Source organism: Pongo abelii, chromosome 20 (assembly GCF_028885655.2).
Source record: "Pongo abelii isolate AG06213 chromosome 20, NHGRI_mPonAbe1-v2.0_pri, whole genome shotgun sequence".
NCBI lineage: Eukaryota > Metazoa > Chordata > Mammalia > Primates > Hominidae > Pongo > Pongo abelii.
This window is the reverse complement of record NC_072005.2, coordinates 55,860,690-55,878,725: the sequence shown is the minus strand read 5'-3', so window position 1 is coordinate 55,878,725 and position 18,036 is coordinate 55,860,690. Positions and strand designations below refer to the sequence as shown.

The 18,036-nt window shown below is 54.5% G+C and overlaps 2 protein-coding genes and 1 long non-coding RNA gene across 12 annotated transcripts; 2 read left to right on the top strand and 1 right to left on the bottom strand.

The window, feature by feature from the left end:
- Nucleotides 1-105: 105 nt before the first annotated feature.
- On the top strand, nt 106-1,715 carry LOC134760726 (uncharacterized). Its single transcript, XR_010138642.1, has 2 exons — nt 106-564; nt 1,023-1,715. It is a non-coding gene; the product is annotated as an uncharacterized LOC134760726 (long non-coding RNA).
- Nucleotides 1,716-3,278: 1,563 nt separating this feature from the next.
- BCL2L12 (BCL2 like 12) lies at nt 3,279-11,265 on the bottom strand. Of its 5 annotated transcripts, none has more exons than XM_063720210.1 (7): nt 11,094-11,264; nt 10,366-10,480; nt 10,004-10,143; nt 8,232-8,318; nt 8,054-8,145; nt 6,716-6,988; nt 3,279-3,497 (listed from the first exon to the last, which is right to left on the bottom strand). In XM_063720210.1, exons 2-7 carry the CDS (start codon nt 10,470-10,472, stop codon nt 3,447-3,449), a joined length of 750 nt encoding a protein of 249 aa, XP_063576280.1. In that variant the 5' UTR covers nt 10,473-10,480; nt 11,094-11,264; the 3' UTR covers nt 3,279-3,446. The 5 variants fall into 5 exon arrangements, with proteins under 5 accessions (XP_063576280.1, XP_002829620.3, XP_063576282.1 ...); XM_002829574.6 differs by having other exon boundaries at nt 10,004-10,146; nt 11,094-11,262; XM_063720212.1 differs by lacking the exon at nt 6,716-6,988 and having other exon boundaries at nt 11,094-11,265.
- A 42-nt stretch (nt 11,266-11,307) lies between these two features.
- Nucleotides 11,308-17,737, top strand: IRF3 (interferon regulatory factor 3). Of its 6 annotated transcripts, none has more exons than XM_024236809.3 (8): nt 11,308-11,554; nt 12,352-12,524; nt 13,674-13,845; nt 13,930-14,000; nt 14,573-14,765; nt 14,862-15,242; nt 16,354-16,469; nt 17,472-17,737. In XM_024236809.3, the coding sequence occupies exons 2-8, from the start codon at nt 12,360-12,362 to the stop codon at nt 17,655-17,657; spliced, it is 1,284 nt and encodes a 427-aa protein (XP_024092577.1). In that variant the 5' UTR covers nt 11,308-11,554; nt 12,352-12,359; the 3' UTR covers nt 17,658-17,737. The 6 variants fall into 6 exon arrangements, with proteins under 6 accessions (XP_024092577.1, XP_009231179.1, XP_009231178.1 ...); XM_009232904.4 differs by having other exon boundaries at nt 11,311-11,558; XM_009232903.4 differs by having other exon boundaries at nt 11,313-11,558; nt 16,338-16,469.
- The last annotated feature ends 299 nt before the right edge of the window (nt 17,738-18,036 follow it).

Genomic DNA, 18,036 nt, shown 5'->3' with positions numbered 1-18,036 from the left:
CTACCGCGACCCCGCTGGAAGATTTCATTGGCAATGGAGGCGGCCCGTCTGAGAATGCCGTCTAGTAATTGGCTGGCGAATACGTCCATCATAGGTCAGGGGTTTGCCAACTCTGGCGTCCAGAATCCCGCCCCCTCAAGTCGACCCGGGATGGGGAAAACTGCCCGTCTATTGCAAGAAGCGCGACTGGTGATTGGGCAAAATCCACTAGGAATGCCCTCCCCTTTACACCCAGCACCGCCTCAAAGCTTCCCGAGGAGCCCCGCGCTAAAGGGGCGTCTTGAAACACCTGTCCATCACCAAAACCACCCGCCTCCTAATCGCTGCCATTGGCTTATCCGGAAGTGACGTCACGCAGCCTTTGGCCCACCCTCGCCAAGCGGCCGGCCTCAAGGAGAACACGGCAATTGGCCCACGAGTGGGGAAGAAGGCGGGGCTTCAGGCACCAAAGACTGGCTCAAAGGAATTATCACTGCTCGTCCACTCGGTGGATCCTCCCAACCCGGGGGTAGTCTGGAGGAAAAAGGGAGCTTGTGCTCATTACCTGGGGGAAAAACGGAATCGGTGAGAGGCAGAGAGAGGAAGGGCATAGCTGGGGTCCCGAAGCAAGTGAGGAATAGGAGTCCGTCTTCAACACATTAAATCCCTAGCCCTTGACCTAATCATTCTAAGTTTTTTAAAACCATCAACCCCTCTCAAGCCACTTGGTTTTTGCCAAGTCCCTCCCCCTGCCAGGAACGCCCAACTCTCTTTGTCTGGTCAGCTTCTAAACGTGAATCAAGAGCGCAGCTTAGACACCACTTCCTCCGGGAAGCTTTCCTTGATTTGCAGAAAAAGTTCCTAGTTGAATGAAGCTGAATGCAAAGGGCCGAATGCGTGGGTCCTGCCCCTCCTCTCCCCGATCCCTCTACTTCCCTCCGCTCACACTTCTCTCCAATCCCGGAATGAGCTCGCTCTTTGGTTTCTGGCTATATTCTCTGGCGTGCCGCTGGCAAACCCCTGAGACTTAAAATTTCCAATAGGGTTCGGGCGCGATGGCTCACGGGTGTAATCCGAGCACTTTAGGAGGCGGAGGCAGGCGGATCACTTGACGTCAGGAGTTCGAGACCAGTCTGGGCAACATGGTGAAACCCCCATTTCTATTAAAAATACAAAAATTAGGCCGGGCGGCCGGGCGCGGTGGCTTACATCTGTAATCCCAGCATTTTGGGAGACCGAGGCGAGCGGATTACAAGGTCAGGAGGTCGAGACCATCCTGGCTAACACGGTGAAACCCCCGTCTCTACTAAAAATATAAAAAAATTAGCCGGGCATGGAGGCTTAGGCAGGAGGATGGCGTGAACCCGGGAGGCGGAGCTTGCAGTGAGCCGAGATCGCGCCACTGCACTCCAGCCTGGGCGACAGAGCGAGACTCTGTCTCAAAAAAAAAAAAAAAAAAATTAGGTCGGGCGCGGTAACTCATGCCTGTAATCCCAGCACTTTGGAAGGCCGAGGTGGGCGGATCACAAGGTCAGGAGTTCGAGACCAGCCTGGCCAATATGGTGGAACCCCCGTCTCTACTAAAAAAAACAAAAATCAGCCGGGCGTGGTGGTGGGCGCCGGTAGTCCCAGCTGCTCCGGAGGCTGAGGCAGGAGAATCACGTGAACCCGGGAGGCAGAGGTCACAGTGAGCTGAGATGGTGCCACTGCACTCCAGCCTAGGCGACACAGTGAGACTCCATCTCAAAAAATAATAAAATAAAATAAATAAAAACAAAAATAAAAAAATTAGCCAGGACTGGTGGCACACGCCTGTAATCCCAGCTACTTGGGAGGCTGAGGAAGGAGAATCGCTTGAGCTCAGGAGGTGGAGGTTGCAGTGAGCCAAGATGAAGCCATTGCACTCCAGCTTCAGTGACAGACCGAGACTCTAACTTAAAAAATAAATAAATAAATAAATAAATAAATAAATAAATTGAAAAGCGTGGCACTAAACAAACCAAGAAAAGGACATTTGTTTCCAGTGTTTGAGCTGAAGCAAGAGGAGCCCAGCTGCAAATATGCACATCAGGTCTTTAGCTTGTTGCAGCTCTGTGCATAAGCATTGCCCTCCAAAACACCACAAAAGCACTGCCTTAATTTTTGGGGTATGAATACGTTGTAGCAAGGATGCAAATTTGCAAATAATCTACAAATATTGAGGATCAACTGTAATTGGTTTGGTTTGTAATCCTGTACATTTCACTTTATTAATTTACAAACATTACTCTGTGAAGGGGGATATGGCCCTATAAAGGAGACAAACCGCCCAGGCACAGTGACTCATGCCTGTGATCCCAGGACTTTGGGATGCCAAGGTAGGAGGATCGCTTGAGCCCAGGAGGTGGAGACCAGCCTGGGCAACAGAAGTGAGACTCCATTTCTACAATTTTTTTTTTTTGAGACGGAGTCTCGCTCTGTTGCCCAGGCTGGAGTGCAGTGGCGTGATCTCAACTCACTGCAACCTCTTGCCTCCCGGGTTCAAGCGAGTCTCATGACTCAGCCTCCCAAGTAGCTGGGATTACAGGCACCCACCACCATGCCCGGCTAATTTTTGTATTTTTAGTAGAGATGGGGTTTCACCATGTTGGCCGGGCTGTTCTTGAACTCCTGACCTCAAGTGATCCACCTGCCTCGGCCTCCCATAAAAATTCTTTTTTAAAAATTAGCTAGGCGTGGTGTCGCATGCCTTTAGTTCTAGCTACTAGAGAGGCTGAAGTGGGAGGATCACTTGAGCCCAGGAGGTTGAGGCTGCAGTGAGCCATGATAGTGCCACTGTATCTATACAACAGTGCAAGTATAGGCAATAGAGCAAGACCCTAACTCCAAAAAAAAAGGGGGAGTGGGGGGTGTGTGTGACAAACCACTGGTCTGTAGGTAGATGAGAAACCAGCAAGAGAGACTTGAAAGGAGCAATGGGACGAGAAAAACAAGAAGAGGGTGGTGTCCTAGACACAGGTGAAGTTAGACTGTACCTTTCTGTGGAACTCGCTGGAAAGACTGCATGACCATCACACGGCATTAGCTAGAATAACCAGATCGTGCAATAGGAAAAAAAAATGCAAGTTGCTGGAATATTTACAGATATTCTCTCAAACATGTTACATGTCCAGGAGACAGGCTCTTGTAGGTGCTGCAAATAAATATTTCTAGAATAATGAACTGGTTCTTTCCTCAATTTGTGTAAGCCACAGAAATCTCTGAACCAAATCCCCTCTCCTTAGAACTTTAGTTCTCAAGCGTAAGGACAGACAATTCAATACTTTGTAACGTTTTTAATATGAAAAGTTTTAAACAATTTATTTTTGGCAAAAACAGGTAGGGCAACCACCACCCCACAGCCCTGAGTGGAATAGGAAGGCTTGGAAAAGCACACGAAGAGGGCAAGGACATGAGGTGTCATCTTGTAGCAGCTTCTGAGAAAGAGCTCAGTCCAATGGCAAGTTCAAGTCCCCGGGTGAAACGGCCAGGATGCCCTCCTGGAAGGGAAAAGTGGCAGAGCCCTGTGAGCAGGGCAGGTGTTCCCCCCATACAGCAGCGTCCACATCAGCCCTGTGAGATCAGAGACGGGAAGGCGAAGAACCAGAGAGCGGAGGGCGACAGACACCCAGAGAAGGGGACAGAGACCCAGACAGAAAGGCACAGGGATGAGGGGGACAGGGTCCTAGCAGGAGGAGGAAAGGTTGAGCCCAAGGAGGGTCAGGGCACTGCAGTGGGGTTAGACAGAGACCCAGAGAGAGTGAAGAGTCGGGGGACAGAGTCAGAGACGGGGAAGACAGTCTTGGGATTTGAACAATTCAGAGTCGTGGCTTCGTGTACAAATCCAGATTCCACCACTCTGCATGCTGGGGACTTTCCATCTCTGCCCCCACAAGACAAGGATAATAAGAGCCCCATGAGGCTGTAGTGGGTTTAAATGGGATCATTCCATTGAAATCCCTGGCAGAGGACCTGGCCCACCAAGAAAACTTATCTGCTATCAATCCTACTTTAAAAAAATTTTTTTAAGAAATTGTCCAGGCGTGGTAGCTCAGCCTGTAATTCCAGCACTTTGGGAGGCTGAGGCAGGTGGATCACTTGAGGCCAAGGGTTTGAGACCAGCCTGGCCAACATGGCAAAACCCCGTCTCTGCTAAAACTACAAAATTAGCCGAACATGGTGGTGTGCGCCTGTAACCCCAGCTACTCAGGAGGCTGAGGCAGGGAATCGCTTGAACCCAGGAGGTGGAGGTTGCAGTGAGCCAGGGTCGTGCCACTGCACTCCAGTCTGGGCAATAGAGTGAGACTCCATCTCAAAAATTAAAATAAAATAAAATAAAATAAACGAGCTTCTTTGCTGAGCCCAACACATATCCAGTCCCCTCAACATGTGCTATGAGTTCTGATCTTACTGTAGACTGGACCACCTCCAGTCCTGCTCCCCACCATCGCCCCCGTCCCCACACCTTCCCCATCTCGGGGAACTTAAGATGTCACCCTGCAGCTGCTCGGGCCAGCATCCCTTAGTCTGTCCCCACATCTGGCCCATTAGCCAAATCTGTCAGCTTCACCGCTAAGTTAAATCCAGCATTCTCCACTGCCTCCGACTTGTATCAGATCCACTCACCTCCTGCCTGTGCCCCTACTTCTGCCCTCGCCCCCAGCAGTCTGTCCCCAGGAGGCCGCCAGAGGGCGCCCATTAGCGCCTAAATCAGCGCCTGTCCCTCTGCTGCTCAGAGACCTTGGCTTACCCAAAGTCAAAGTCCGAGTTCTCACTCACCGCGACCACAGGGTCCTGGCTGGCCCGGCGCCTCTCCTCCTCTCATTTCTCTCCCGCTCACCCTACTCCAGCCCTACTGGCCTCCTCCTCCCTGCTCCTCAAACACACTTCACCAGCTCCTGCCAGGGAAACCGGTTCCATCCAGAGCCTGGCTTGTGTCCCTCTCTCAGTGAATACCCACAGCGACCCCCCAAGGCAGGTAAATGAGACGGTGCTCACTGGACCAGGGGGGAGAGTGCCGCTCAGGGAGACTGCGACAGTCGCCAAGCCACAGGGCCAGCATGCTAGAGCCCAATCCACCTCTGAAACCGGCACTGAAGATAAAGTAAGAAAAGGAGAGGGGAAGACTTCTGGGTCTTCTGAAGCTGATGTGTTAGAGGCGGGAGACACCAACAAAGAAAAATAAACCATAAGATAAGTAAAACAAGTCAATTACACCATCTGTTGGAAGGCACAAAGTGCTATGGAAGGAAAAGTAAAGCAGGAAGGGGGAAGGAGGGCGGTGGGAGGGTGTGGAGGTGGCTGTGATTGTCGATGGGGACCTGGGAAGGCCTCGTTGGGGGTGAAACCAGAGCCCACCAGAAGGAGCAGAGGATGGAGGCAGGGGGTTCCCCGGGAGGGCATCCTGGCAGGCACTGTTGGAAAGGCAGCAGGTAGCCATATAACCTCACCAACAAAATGCCCATATGCCAGGCAGTGCACAGAGGGCTTACCAGATTGACCCCATTTTAACCCTCAGAGCGACCCTTTGAGGTAGCACTACTACTCTCACTACTTTATTTTTTGAGACAGGGTCCCACTCTATCACCCACACTGGAGTACAGTGGCACAATCATAGCTCACCGCAGCCTTGAACTCCTGGGCTCAAGTGATCCTCCCGGCTCCTCTGCCTCCTGAGTAGCTGGGAGTAAACGTGCGTGCTACCATGCTTTGCTAATTATTATTAATTTTTAAAATTTTTATTTATTTATTTTTTGAGACAGAGTTCCACTCTTGTTGCCCAGGCTGGAGTGCAGTGGTGCAATCTCGGCTCACTACAACCTCTGCCTCCTGGGTTCAAGCAATTCTCTTGCCTCAGCCTCCCTAGCTGGGATTACAGGCATGCCCGGCTAATTTTGTATTTTTAGTAGAGACTGGATGTCACCATGATCAGGCTGGTCTCAAACTCCTGACCTCAAGTGATCCACCCACCTCAGCCTCCCAAAGTGCTGGGATTACAGGCGTGAGCCAACGCACCCAGTTTTTATTATTATATTATTTTGTTGAGACACAGTCTCACTCTGTCACCCAGGCTGGAGGGCAGTGGCATGATCTCAGCTCACTGCAATCTCTGCCTCCCAGGTTCAAGCGATTCTCATGCCTCAATCTCCCCAGTAGCTGGGATTACAGGCACCTGCCACCGCGCCCGGCTAATTTATGTATTTTTTTTTAGTAGAGACAGGGTTTCACCACGTTGGCCAGGCTGGTCTCGAACTCCTGACCTCAGGTGATCCACCTGCCTCGGCCTCCCGAAGTGCTGGGATTACAGGTGTGAGCCACCGCACCCGACCCTGGCTAATTATTTTCAATTTTTGTAGAGATGGGGTCTTACTATGTTGTCCAGGCTGGTCTTGAACTCCTGGCCTCAAATAATTCTCCTGCCTCGGCCTCCAAAAGTGCTGGGATTACAGGCATGAGCCACCTCGTCCGGCCTCTCCCTGAGTAACCTCAGTCACTGGTTTCACACTCACAGTATTAGCGTACCCAGTCGTTGACGCCAGGCATAGAGTCTGCACTCATCGCTGCAGTCCTGGCATACAGCAAGGGCTCAACACAGAACGAACGCAGTGGAGCTGGGAGAATACCTGAGGTCTGAGAGGAACCTAAGAAGTCCCCGCCCGTCCTCTATCACATGACAGCTGGGTAAAGTGAGGCCCGGAGAGAGGCTTCAGTGGCTCACCCAGCCCCCGTGGGCCTGGATCCAGGGCGTGAAGCTGTGCACGTGCTCCACGCTGAGTCCGGCCAGGGTGCCCCCCAGCCCGGCCACGCGCCGGCTCAGCTCCATGGCCAGGGCCAGGCGGGCCAGGGGCTCCGGGGAAGGAGGCGGGGGCCCGGGGCATGCTCGGCTTGGGCGAGAGCTGTCCTCCCGGCTACAGAACAGCTCCACCAGGCGGGCGAAAGAGCCGGAGGACAGGCGGACCAGCTTGCTGCGCAGGGCGGGGTCCGAGGCCAGCTGTAGGGTGGAAGAGGCAGGGTCCGCGTCAGCAGCGCCCCCGGGGCCAACCAATAGGGGGCGGGGAGGCGTGGCTTCCCCGTTCAGGATCGTTCTAGATGCTAAAGTTCTAGGCCACCCCTCATCCATATTAGCCAATCAAGCCAGACTCTAGGGTCTCTGCCAAACTACCCCCCGGGATACTGGCCTAGAACGTGAGTCGCTAAGCCATGCCCGGCCCTTGCCTCAACAGCCAATCAGGGCCAATCTCTACTGTAACTGAGTTAATCTAGCCATGCCCCTGGTGGCCTTTCCCAGGGGCCAACCTAGTGTCTACAACAATCTTGCCCTCTACCATTCAATTAATATTAGAGGACGATGTACCTTGTCCAAGCTCCGAAGCCGATCAGATTCCAGGACACAGCCACAAGCCACGCCTCCTCTGGTAGTACATTTTCCCCTACATTCTAAGCCAGGTCCCTTCTATGCTCAGTAAGATTTTAGCCACTCCCCCCACCCCCACATTCATTCCCTTACTTCCCCAACTTGGCCAGTCTCTTGTCGATGTTTTTGATGGCCTCACCCTCTGCATTTAGACCATGCCCCTCTAACAATCAATTAAAACCACTAATTTACATTACAGTACTACCCTAACTATACCCCTGTCATTCAACCATTCTTTTTTTTTTTTTTTTTTAAAGACAGAGTCTCACTCTGTCACCCAGGCTGGAGTGCAGTGGTGCAATCTTGGCTCACTGCAACCTCCGCCTCCTGGGCTAAAGCGATTCTCCTGCCTCAGCCTTCTGAGTAGCTGGGATTACAGAAGCGCGCCACCACACCTGGCTAATTTTTGTATTTTTAGTAGAGATGGGGTTTCACCGTGTTGGCCAGGCTGGTCTCGAACTCCTGACCTCAAGTCATCCGCCCAACTCGGCCTCCCAAAGTGCCTCAACCCTTCATTGAAACCTTGTCCCAGCTTCTTTCCACCTGACCATCCAAAGAAAATACAGATCCAGCTTCTGATCCCAGTGCCCCACCCTTCCGCAACTCCTGTCCTTGCCAAGGAGTGGGACAGATGCCCATCACCTTCTGGTTAATGACTTCTGCCTCCTCCTCCAGCAGGGCCACCAGCCTCCGCAGTATGGCTTCCTTCTCTGTGGGTGGGGGACCCTGTAATTCTGGAGGCAGAAGAGAATTTGGCTGGGGGCAGAACCCTGACTATCCTCCTACCGCCAACTTTCTCTGGGGCTCCTCTGTGCCTCACCTGGGCTAGGCGGAGATTTCAGTTGCTCTTGGACCAGCTGTTCCAGCCGCTGGGCCACCAAGGCATAGAAGTCTGGAGTAGCTGGGCCTGGGGTGAAAAGAGTTAATGACAGGTTTCTAGGACATTGGAAACTTATGGATCCTCTCCTTCCCTCAACTACCTTGGCAGGTGGCAATGATTCCCATTTTATTTATTTATTTATTTATTTCGGGAAACGGAGTCTCACAATTCTCCTGCCTCAGCCTCATGAGTAGCTGGGACTACAGGCACACGCCGTCACACCTGGCTAATTTTTTGTATTTTAGTAGAAATGGGGTTTCACCGTGTGCCCAGGCTGGTCTCGAACTCCTGACCTCAGGCAATCCGCCCACCTCAGCCTCCCAAAGTGCTAGGATTACAGGCGTGAGCAACCAAGCCCAGCCATGATTCCCATTTTATAATGGGGTAAACTGAGGCCCAGTGAGAAAACTTGGTTAAAAATGCCAAAACCCTTGTACTTTTCACTTTATGAGATCCTCAAACTGGACTTAGAATGTCAGAGCTGGGGCCAGGCGCGGTGGCTCACGCCTGTAATCCCATCACTTTGGGAGGCCTAGGCAGGCAGATCACCTGAGGTTGGGAGTTCGAGACCAGCCTGACAAACAGGAGAAACCCCGTCTTTACTAAAAATACCAAAAAAATTAGCCAGGCATGGTGGCCCATGCCTGTAATCCCAGCTACTTGGGAGGCTGAGGCAGGAGAATTGCTTGAACCCGGGAGGTAGAGGTTGTGGTGAGCCGAGATCGGGCCATTGCACTCCAGCCTGGGCAACAAGGGCGAAACTCCGTCTCAAAAAAAAAAGAATGTAAGAGCTGACCGGGTGCGGTGGCTCATGTCTGTAATCCCAACACTTTGGGAGGCCGATGTGAGAGGGTCACTTGAGGCCAGGAGTTTGAGGCCAGCCTGGCCAACATGGCGAAACCCCGTGTCTACTAAAAGTACAAAAATCAGCTCATATGCTGGCGTGCACCTGTAATCCCAGCCACTCGGGAGGCTGAGGCACGAGAATCGCTTGAACCCAGGAGGTGGGGATTGCAGTGAGTCGAGATTGCACCCCTGCACTCCAGCCTGGGTGACAGAACAAGAATCTGTCTCCAAAAGACTGTCAGAGCTCAACTAGACCTTGAAGATGATCTCATCCAAGGAAGGCAAACACAAGACACTACTGTTAGTATCCCCCTTCCCTCACCCACTTCAGACATCACCAATTGATCACAGCACTTCCTCTCGCCAGCTGTGAACCCCTTTTCAAGCTAGCACTCCCAGCAGCCATTACTAGTCTGTCCAGGTTCACACCTACGAGGAAACTTGTGGGTCATCTTGATCAAGTCCAATGACCTCCTCCCCAATTCCTACTCTGCTATTGGAAAAACAGGGGAGCAGGGAAGAGAAAGCATTTTCCCCAGAGTCACGCAACTAAAACAGCCAGGGAGATGTGATTGAAAAGCAGCCCTCCTGCCCCTCTATCAGGGGTATTCCTGGCTACAAAAGTCCTAGGGGCAGGGAAGTAGTTATGGAAGGAAAGAGACAACAACCAGATTGACCAAATGCTCTCTGAAAGCCAACCCACAGAATTGACAGAAATCTAACTGGGGAGGGGAGAGGACAGGACGGTTCTGTCCTGAAGGCTGGTGCTAGAGACTCCACACAGCCACCCCCTAGCTGAGTGATCTTAAACTAGCACCTTATCCCGTGTTCTGCCAGCTTCATAGATGATCATGGAAATCTCTTACCAGGCTCTGAACCATAGCAGGGACGGATGGGCAGAGAGCAAGGCCGAGGGGACTCAGAGGGGGCTGCTCCTCGCCCCAGGGAGCAGGGAAGACATCTTCGAAGGCGGCTCAGGAAGTCTGTTGGCTCTTCTTGGGCAGGGCTTCTGGGGAGGAAGACTTCAGAGACTGACCCCACCAGAGATCCCCTGCAAGCAGTCTCTTTCCCCAACTCCCTCCCTCCCCCGCTGAGGACCTCTCTCCAAAACCCCAAAGACAGAGAATAGAGCCAGATACAAAGAGAGGAGACAGACTGAGACCAGGAGCAGGAGTTAGGAGGGAGCCTCAAATGCTGGCCCCAGGGGGAGAAGGGCCACTCCTCTTACCTAGGTGGAGTTGGAACAGGAGACCCGGCAGCCTCACCATGCCTATGGAAGGCAGCTAGGACCCTCAGCGTGTCTTCCCGGAGCCCCAGCTCTTCAGAGCCTGCCATGGAGGCACCTGTGAGAGAGAGGGCTAGGGACTGGACTCCAGGGGTTTAGCAAGAAGTGGAGGCTTGGGGACCAGGACTTGTGAGTCCCAAGGAAGGTGCTGAGGGCCTGGACTCCTGGGTCCTTTGGAGAGTGTGGGTCTGGGGGCCTAGATTCTTAAGTCCTCAGATGAAAAAGGGATCAGGAAAAAGACTCTTTGATCCAAGGAAAGGTGGTGGGGCTGGGTGCCCAGATTTGTGGGTCTAAAGGAGGAGGGAGCTGGGGTCCTAGACTCCTGAGTCTTAGAAAGAAACTGGAGCCCCAGACCCTTAGGTCTCCCAGGAAGAAGGGGCTTAGCGCCCCAACTCCTGGATTCTGTAAGAGGCACATGCCAAACTCCTGAAACCCTTAAAGCATCGGGAACTACCAATCCCAGGAGGTTTCAGGGCAAATCTTCCCCTCGGTCCGCGCTTCTTCGCCGCGCAGCCTGCTGTGAGGTGTAGTTCCAAATCTCCGACTCCTGCTGGAATCTGGAGGACCCTGGACCCTTGGATGTCGGAGAAGCGGGACTGGGGTGCCCACTACTGAATCCTGTCCCCCTTCTCTTCCCTCCTCACCCCACCCCTCGTCAACACGCCGCTGACCTGGTCCGAGGCCCCACCGCCGCCTCCTCCACTCAACTTGCGGTCTCCTCCACTCAACTTGCGGTCTCCTCCACTCAACTCGTACAAACTTTATTAGTTCAACTTTCCCGCGCCTGCGCACTGGGCCGGGTCGCTAACCGGCCCAACGTAGAAAGGGCGGAACGCTGGGTGCACGGTCAATTTGCATGTGACGCTCCCAGCATGCCTCTGGCCGGAAACCCAAAAAAGGGCATAGGGGCGGGGACAGCCCCGGGCCCAGTGGGCCGTCCTATCGGCTCTCGGGTCTGTTACCCAAAGAATGATAAAGTTGGTGTTATTTCAAGAAGTCGATCGAAAAGAAAGCCCCAGCGCTCTAGAGCTCAGCTGACGGGAAAGGGGGTGCGCAGCCTCGAGTTTGAGAGCTACCCGGGGCCCGAAGACAGGAGTGGGCTCCAGCTCCCCGCACGCCCCGACCTTCCATCGTAGGTAACGCGGAAGAGCCCGGGAGAGCGTTGGTGGCGTCCGAGAGCGAGGAGCGGGAAAGAGGATGGGTCTGCACGGAGAGTGGAAAGGCAGGCTGTGTACTCTGGGGAAAGTGGAGCAAGGAAGGAGCTACAGTGGCCGACGCTGGAGGTCGGCTGCAGAAAAACTAGAAAAAGTAGGGAGGGAAGAGGAAAAGAGGAGGCGTCTACACTGAGGGGGTTCTAGAGAGGGAGGGGTGGACTCCGTAGATGGGGGTAGTTCATTCTCGAAACCTGGGGCGTGCTCTGTCCTGGAGGAGGGAGGCGGGCAGTCGAGGGGGAATTGGATGGAAGTTCTGTGTTGGAAATGTTTCGGGAGATCTTCTGTAGGGGGACTGTGGAAGGGGGTCTACACTGGGGTAAGTGCAGGAGGTAGAGGCTTACACGTGAAATCAATTCTGTACTGAAATAACTAGGGAAAGAGGATGCTACCCTGAAAGTGGGGATACTTACTTTCGATGATGTGGGGGAGAGAGGAGGTCTATACTGGCAGAATTGAGGGAGTGGAGGGTCTGCATTGAAGACGCTGGGGAAGGGTGTGCCATGGATATGGGAAGGAACCCTAGCTGATTAGAGAGCCTCTCGGGAGGATGGGAGGATGGGAGGATGGGAAGAGGAGGTTTCCTGTTTGTATCCCCGAAAATATGGGTGAAGGACCTGTGCCGTGGCCCGTGAGAAGGAGGTCTGAGTGCGGAAACTCCAGGCCAGGTGGGTCCGGGGGAGGCCGGTCGCGCCCAGGAAATGCCCTATACGCGCAGGCCGGACCATGGGAACCCCAAAGCCACGGATCCTGCCCTGGCTGGTGTCGCAGCTGGACCTGGGGCAACTGGAGGGCGTGGCCTGGGTGAACAAGAGCCGCACGCGCTTCCGCATCCCTTGGAAGCACGGCCTACGGCAGGATGCACAGCAGGAGGATTTCGGAATCTTCCAGGTGCGTGCGAGGACCTGGGACGCTGGAAACCCGGAGCTGCGCGCTGGGCGGAAAGGACTCCTAGTGGGCCGGGCTGAGAAGGCGGAGGTGGCGCGCGAGGGGCGGGCTAGTGCCAACGCTGGTGGGTGGGGCTAGAACGGGAGGGGCGGGGCTAGCCGGATCAGCTGACTGATGGTGGGGCGCAAGCAGGGTTGGAGCTGCCTGGTTACGGGAATAAAACTGGGAAAGCCAGCCGGTTAGTACGAAAAGGAAATGCATCCCGGGGGTTTGGGGCTCTCTAGGGGCCGGGGCTCTTGGTTGTAGGATAGATACTGGGGGATGGTTCTTGAAACATCAGAAGTGAGACCTGGAGCCACAAATCTGAGGTTCCTAACCACCGAATTAGTATGTGCCAGAGGTGGTAAAGAGTTTGAGGGGCGGGGTTATCACAGAGGGTGTCGCGGGGCAGGTGGTGCACGGGGTTAGACACCAAGTTGGACTTGGAAGCCTGGCTTAAAAAGAAAAGGTTTTTGGGCCGGACGCGGTGGTTCACACCTGTAATCCCAACACTTTGCAAGGCCAAGGCGGGAGGATCGCTTGAGCCCAGGAGTTTGAGGCCAGCTTAGGCAACATAGGCTCCATCTCTTTAAAAACAAAAACGAAACAAAACAAAAACCAAAGAGGTTTCAAAGGCTTTTGAAGAAGCCGAACACAGTAGCTCATGCCTGTAATCCTAGCACTTTGGGAGGCCGAGGAGGACGGATCACCTAAGGTCAGGAGTTCAAGACCAGCCTGGCCAACATGGTGAAACCCCGTCTCTACTAAAAATACAAAAATTAGCCAGGTGTAGTGGTGCCCACCTGTAATCCCAGCTACTCAGGAGGCTGAGACAGGAGAATCGCTTGAACCGGGGAGGTGGAAGTTGCAGTGAGCTGAGATTGCACCATTGCATTCCAGCCTGGGTGATAAGAGTGAAACTCCATCTCAAAAAGAAAAAAAGGCTTTTGAAAACTAGAGGTAGGGGATGGAGGTAGGTGGGACGGGGGGATTTGGGGATGGAACTTGCAGAGTTAGAACTTGCCAGGGAAAGAGGGTGGTGTTAGGACTCAGGAGACAGGGTTAGGATCTAAGTCGTCCTCTTCCACTATCCTGACACCACTGTTGCCCCAGGCCTGGGCCGAGGCCACTGGTGCATACGTTCCCGGGAGGGATAAGCCAGACCTGCCAACCTGGAAGAGGAATTTCCGTTCTGCCCTCAACCGCAAAGAAGGCTTGCGTTTAGCAGAGGACCGGAGCAAGGACCCTCATGACCCACATAAAATCTACGAGTTTGTGAACTCAGGTCTGCCAGATTGGGGTTCGTGTGGGAGGCTGGGGCCCCAAGGGTTCCTGGCACGCCTACTCCCCTCACCACCTTTCTCAACAGGAGTTGGGGACTTTTCCCAGCCAGACACCTCTCCAGACACCAATGGCGGAGGCAGTACTTCTGATACCCAGGTGAGAATGTGCCCAACCTTCATGCCCCTCAGTCTCTGACCTCTCCCCATGGGCCTCGTCCTCTCCCTCTAGACCATCCCCCCACCCCGCTCCCCTGCCTCCAGCCTGCCCCTCACCTGAGCCAGTGCTGGCCCTGTCTGTCCCTGCTCCAGTCTCCTCAGGAGAAGATTCCAAGTCTTCACCCAGCATTCAAGGCCCGAGCACACCTTCCCGGGATTTCATGGATTTCGATTGGCAAGGGGCTGTCAGCCTCTTGGGAACTGAAAAACTCCCTCACCTTGATCCTGCTGAGGCCCGAGCCCGGGGAGCATCCCCTCTGAAATTCTACCCAGCCTGCTCTGCCCAGGTCTTATCTGCATAGAGCCAGATCCTTGGGTTGGAATGGTAGCACCTGGCGTTCATTAGTGTTTGTTTGGCTGTTGATGCCATGGCTGGCTCCGTCCCCAGGCTGGAAGCCCCTTGAAGGCAGAGCTCAAGCCTGACCTCCCTGCATTGCTAGAACAGACCTGGTCCGTATGAAGTCTCCAGAAAAGGCTATGGAAATGCCTGGTTCTTTTTTTGTTTCCCTCCAGGAAGACATTCTGGATGAGTTACTGGGTAACATGGTGTTGGCCCCACTCCCAGATCCGGGACCCCCAAGCCTGGCTGTAGCCCCTGAGCCCTGCCCTCAGCCCCAGCAGAGCCCCAGCTTGGACAATCCCACTCCCTTCCCAAACTTGGGGCCCTCTGAGAACCCACTGAAGCGGCTGTTGGTGCCGGGGGAAGGTGAGTGTCAGCTGTAGACTGGGAGGGCTGAGGTCTGGGTGGCAGCCCCTGACTCTCAATCCCTCTCCCCTTCATGCCGCTGCTGCTGCTGCTCAGAGTGGGAGTTTGAGGTGACAGCCTTCTACCGGGGCCGCCAAGTCTTCCAGCAGACCATCTCCTGCCCAGAGGGCCTGCGGCTGGTGGGGTCCGAAGTGGGAGACAGGACGCTGCCTGGATGGCCAATCACACTGCCAGACCCTGGCGTGTCCCTGACAGACAGGGGAGTGATGAGCTACGTGAGGCATGTGCTGAGCTGCCTGGGTGGGGGACTGGCTCTCTGGCGGGCTGGGCAGTGGCTCTGGGCCCAGCGGCTGGGGCACTGCCACACATACTGGGCAGTGAGCGAGGAGCTCCTCCCCAACAGCGGGCATGGGCCTGACGGTGAGGTCCCCAAGGACAAGGAAGGAGGCGTGTTCGACCTGGGGCCCTTCATTGTAGGTGAGTGAGACGGGGGCTTCACCCTGGCCGGTACGAAGCAGCCTGCACAGTGGTTAACAACTCAGGATTGGCCGGGCACGGTGGCTCACGCCTGTAGTCCCAGCACTTTGGGAGGCCGAGGTGGGCGGATGACAAGTTCAGGAGTTCGAGACCAGCCTGGCCAACATAGTGAAACCCCATCTCTGCTAAAGATACAAAAAAATAGTCGGGTGTGGTGGCACGTGCCTGTAATCCCAGCTACTCAGGAGGCTGAGGCAGGAGAATCGCTTGAACCCAGGAGGCGGAGATTGCAGTGAGCTGAGATTGCACCACTGCACTCTAGCCTGGCGACAGAGCGAGACTCCATCTCGAACAAAAAAAAAAAACTCAGGATTAAGACTGAATTCAGACCCTGGCTGCCCTTGGCTGTATAACTGAGGCAAAGGACTTTGCCCTGAGCCCGTGGAATCCAAGGACAGTCTCCTCTCTCTACCTGCCTGCCAGCGCTGGGGTGAGACACAGGCCCAGTATACAGAGCGTGCTCAGAGAATTAGCTGCCACTGTCATCATCATCGTAACTAATGATGGTGAACAGACCAATAGCAGGAAAGCTACATCCCTTAGGGTTTTGCTGTGCGGTGGCACTTTCTGCCATGATGGAAATGACAGTCACCTGCACTGTCCAGTGCAGCAGCCACTAGCCACAGGGGCCGAGCACTCAGGTGAGGCGAGTGCAACCAGGACGTGATTCGTTTTAATTGGTTACAATTTAAACTGAAATAACCTTACATGACTAATGGCTGCAATTGGACAGTGCAGCCTCAGACGGGACTGAATGCCAACCAGCTTCTCCAGATTCACTGAGCTTCCTTGGGAGCATGGGCCCCCTACTCTGGGCCTGTTATGAATGCTGAGGCTTGGGGGCTTGGGGGTGTGGCCTTCCAACAACCCTACCCTGATGGGAGGGAGGGAGGGAGGGAAGGAGGGGACTTTCCCCAAACAAGCAGTCCCCTGGTCGAGGCAGCAGAGGGCCTTAGGTCAGGGGAGATGGTGGGGGTTATCATTCAAGTTTACGGGGAAGGGTGGGTAGAGGGTCCTCTTCTCATCCCTGACTAGGCTCCTGGGCCCCCAGATCTGATTACCTTCACGGAAGGAAGCGGACGCTCACCACGCTATGCCCTCTGGTTCTGTGTTGGGGAGTCATGGCCCCAGGACCAGCCGTGGACCAAGAGGCTTGTGATGGTCAAGGTGCCTGCAGACCTGAGTCCCTGGGGCTGAGAGGGGTGGCCTTACAGAGGGAAGAGGTTGCTCCCAGGAACTCCAACTCCCAGAGGGCCCTCTAAAAAACTGCAACTTCCAAGATTTCTGCAATAACCAGTTTTTCATCCCCGGGAGCTCCTTCCCATGGCCTCACCTGCAGAACCTGTTTTGAACTCTCTAAACCAGTGGTCCCCAAACTATTTGGCACCAGGGACCAGTCTCATGGAAGATAATTTTTCCACGGACAGGGAGGGGGTGGTTTCGGGATGAAACTGCTCCACTGCAGATCATCAGGCATTAGATTCTCCTGAGGAGCAGCCTAGATCCCTCGCGTGCACAGTTCGACAGAGTTCGTGCTCCTCTGAGAATCTAATGCTGCCGCTGATCTCACAGAAGGCAGAGCTCAGGCAGTAAAATTCCCCCACCCGCTGCTCACATCCTGCTGTGCAACCTGGTCCCTAACAGGCCGTGGGGGGTTGGGGACCCCTGCTCTAAACCATGTAGAAGCTGGTGGACTCAAGTTTTAGCTGCCATTGTGAGGCCATGGCTGTGGCTCCCAGGAGTCAAGATCACAGACTGCTCAGCCCTGACGTGTGTGTGTGTGTGTGTGTGTGTGTGTGTGTGTGTGTGTGTGTAAAACTACAACTCCCAGCAGCCTTGGGCCTATGGGGGGTGTGTGTGTGTAAAAGTACAACTCCCAGCAACCCAGCAGCCCTGAGCCTATGGGGGGTGTGTGTGTGTGTAAAAGTACAACTCCCAGCAGCCCAGCAGCCCTGGGCCTATGGGGTGTGTGTGTGTGTGTGTGTGTGTGTGTGTAAAAGTACAACTCCCAGCAGCCCACAGCTCCCAGCAGCCCTGGGCCTGGGCCTATGGTTCACCCTGGGTTACAGCAGCGGCTGCGGGGAGTTGTAGTCCTCCCAGCCCTGACTCCTACCTTGGTGGACACTGGCTGGATGTTTTCCCTGACTCCTGTCCCCACTTCCCCCGCAGGTTGTGCCCACGTGCCTCAGGGCCTTGGTAGAAATCGCCCGGGTAGGGGGTGCCTCCTCCCTGGAGAACACTGTGGACCTGCACATTTCCAACAGCCACCCACTCTCCCTCACCTCCGACCAGTACAAGGCCTACCTGCAGGACTTGGTGGAGGGCATGGATTTCCAGGGCCCTGGGGAGGCCTGAGCCCTCGCTCCTCATGGTGTGGCCTCTAACCCCCCTGTTCCCCACCACCTCAACCAATAAACTGGTTCCTGCTATGATCACCTCTTGTGCGTGTCTGGTGTTCGGTACCCTCTGACCCAATATGGTTGTTATTCCCGCTCAGGGTCTCAGTTTACCCATCTGTGCAGCTATGTACAATTCAGTGCTCAATGCATGAGGATCAAGCACTGCAGGGGGCAGCTGACACCTCCTCACTTCTGCCCAGGAACCTGGTGGGTGATGGCTGTCCCCGTTTTGTAGACCAAGACACAGGCTGGGAGAGGCACAAAGGTCACAGTAGGAAACACAAAGACTAGCCAGAACCCAGGCCCCCTGCCTTGCCTATGAACAGTTTAGGCAA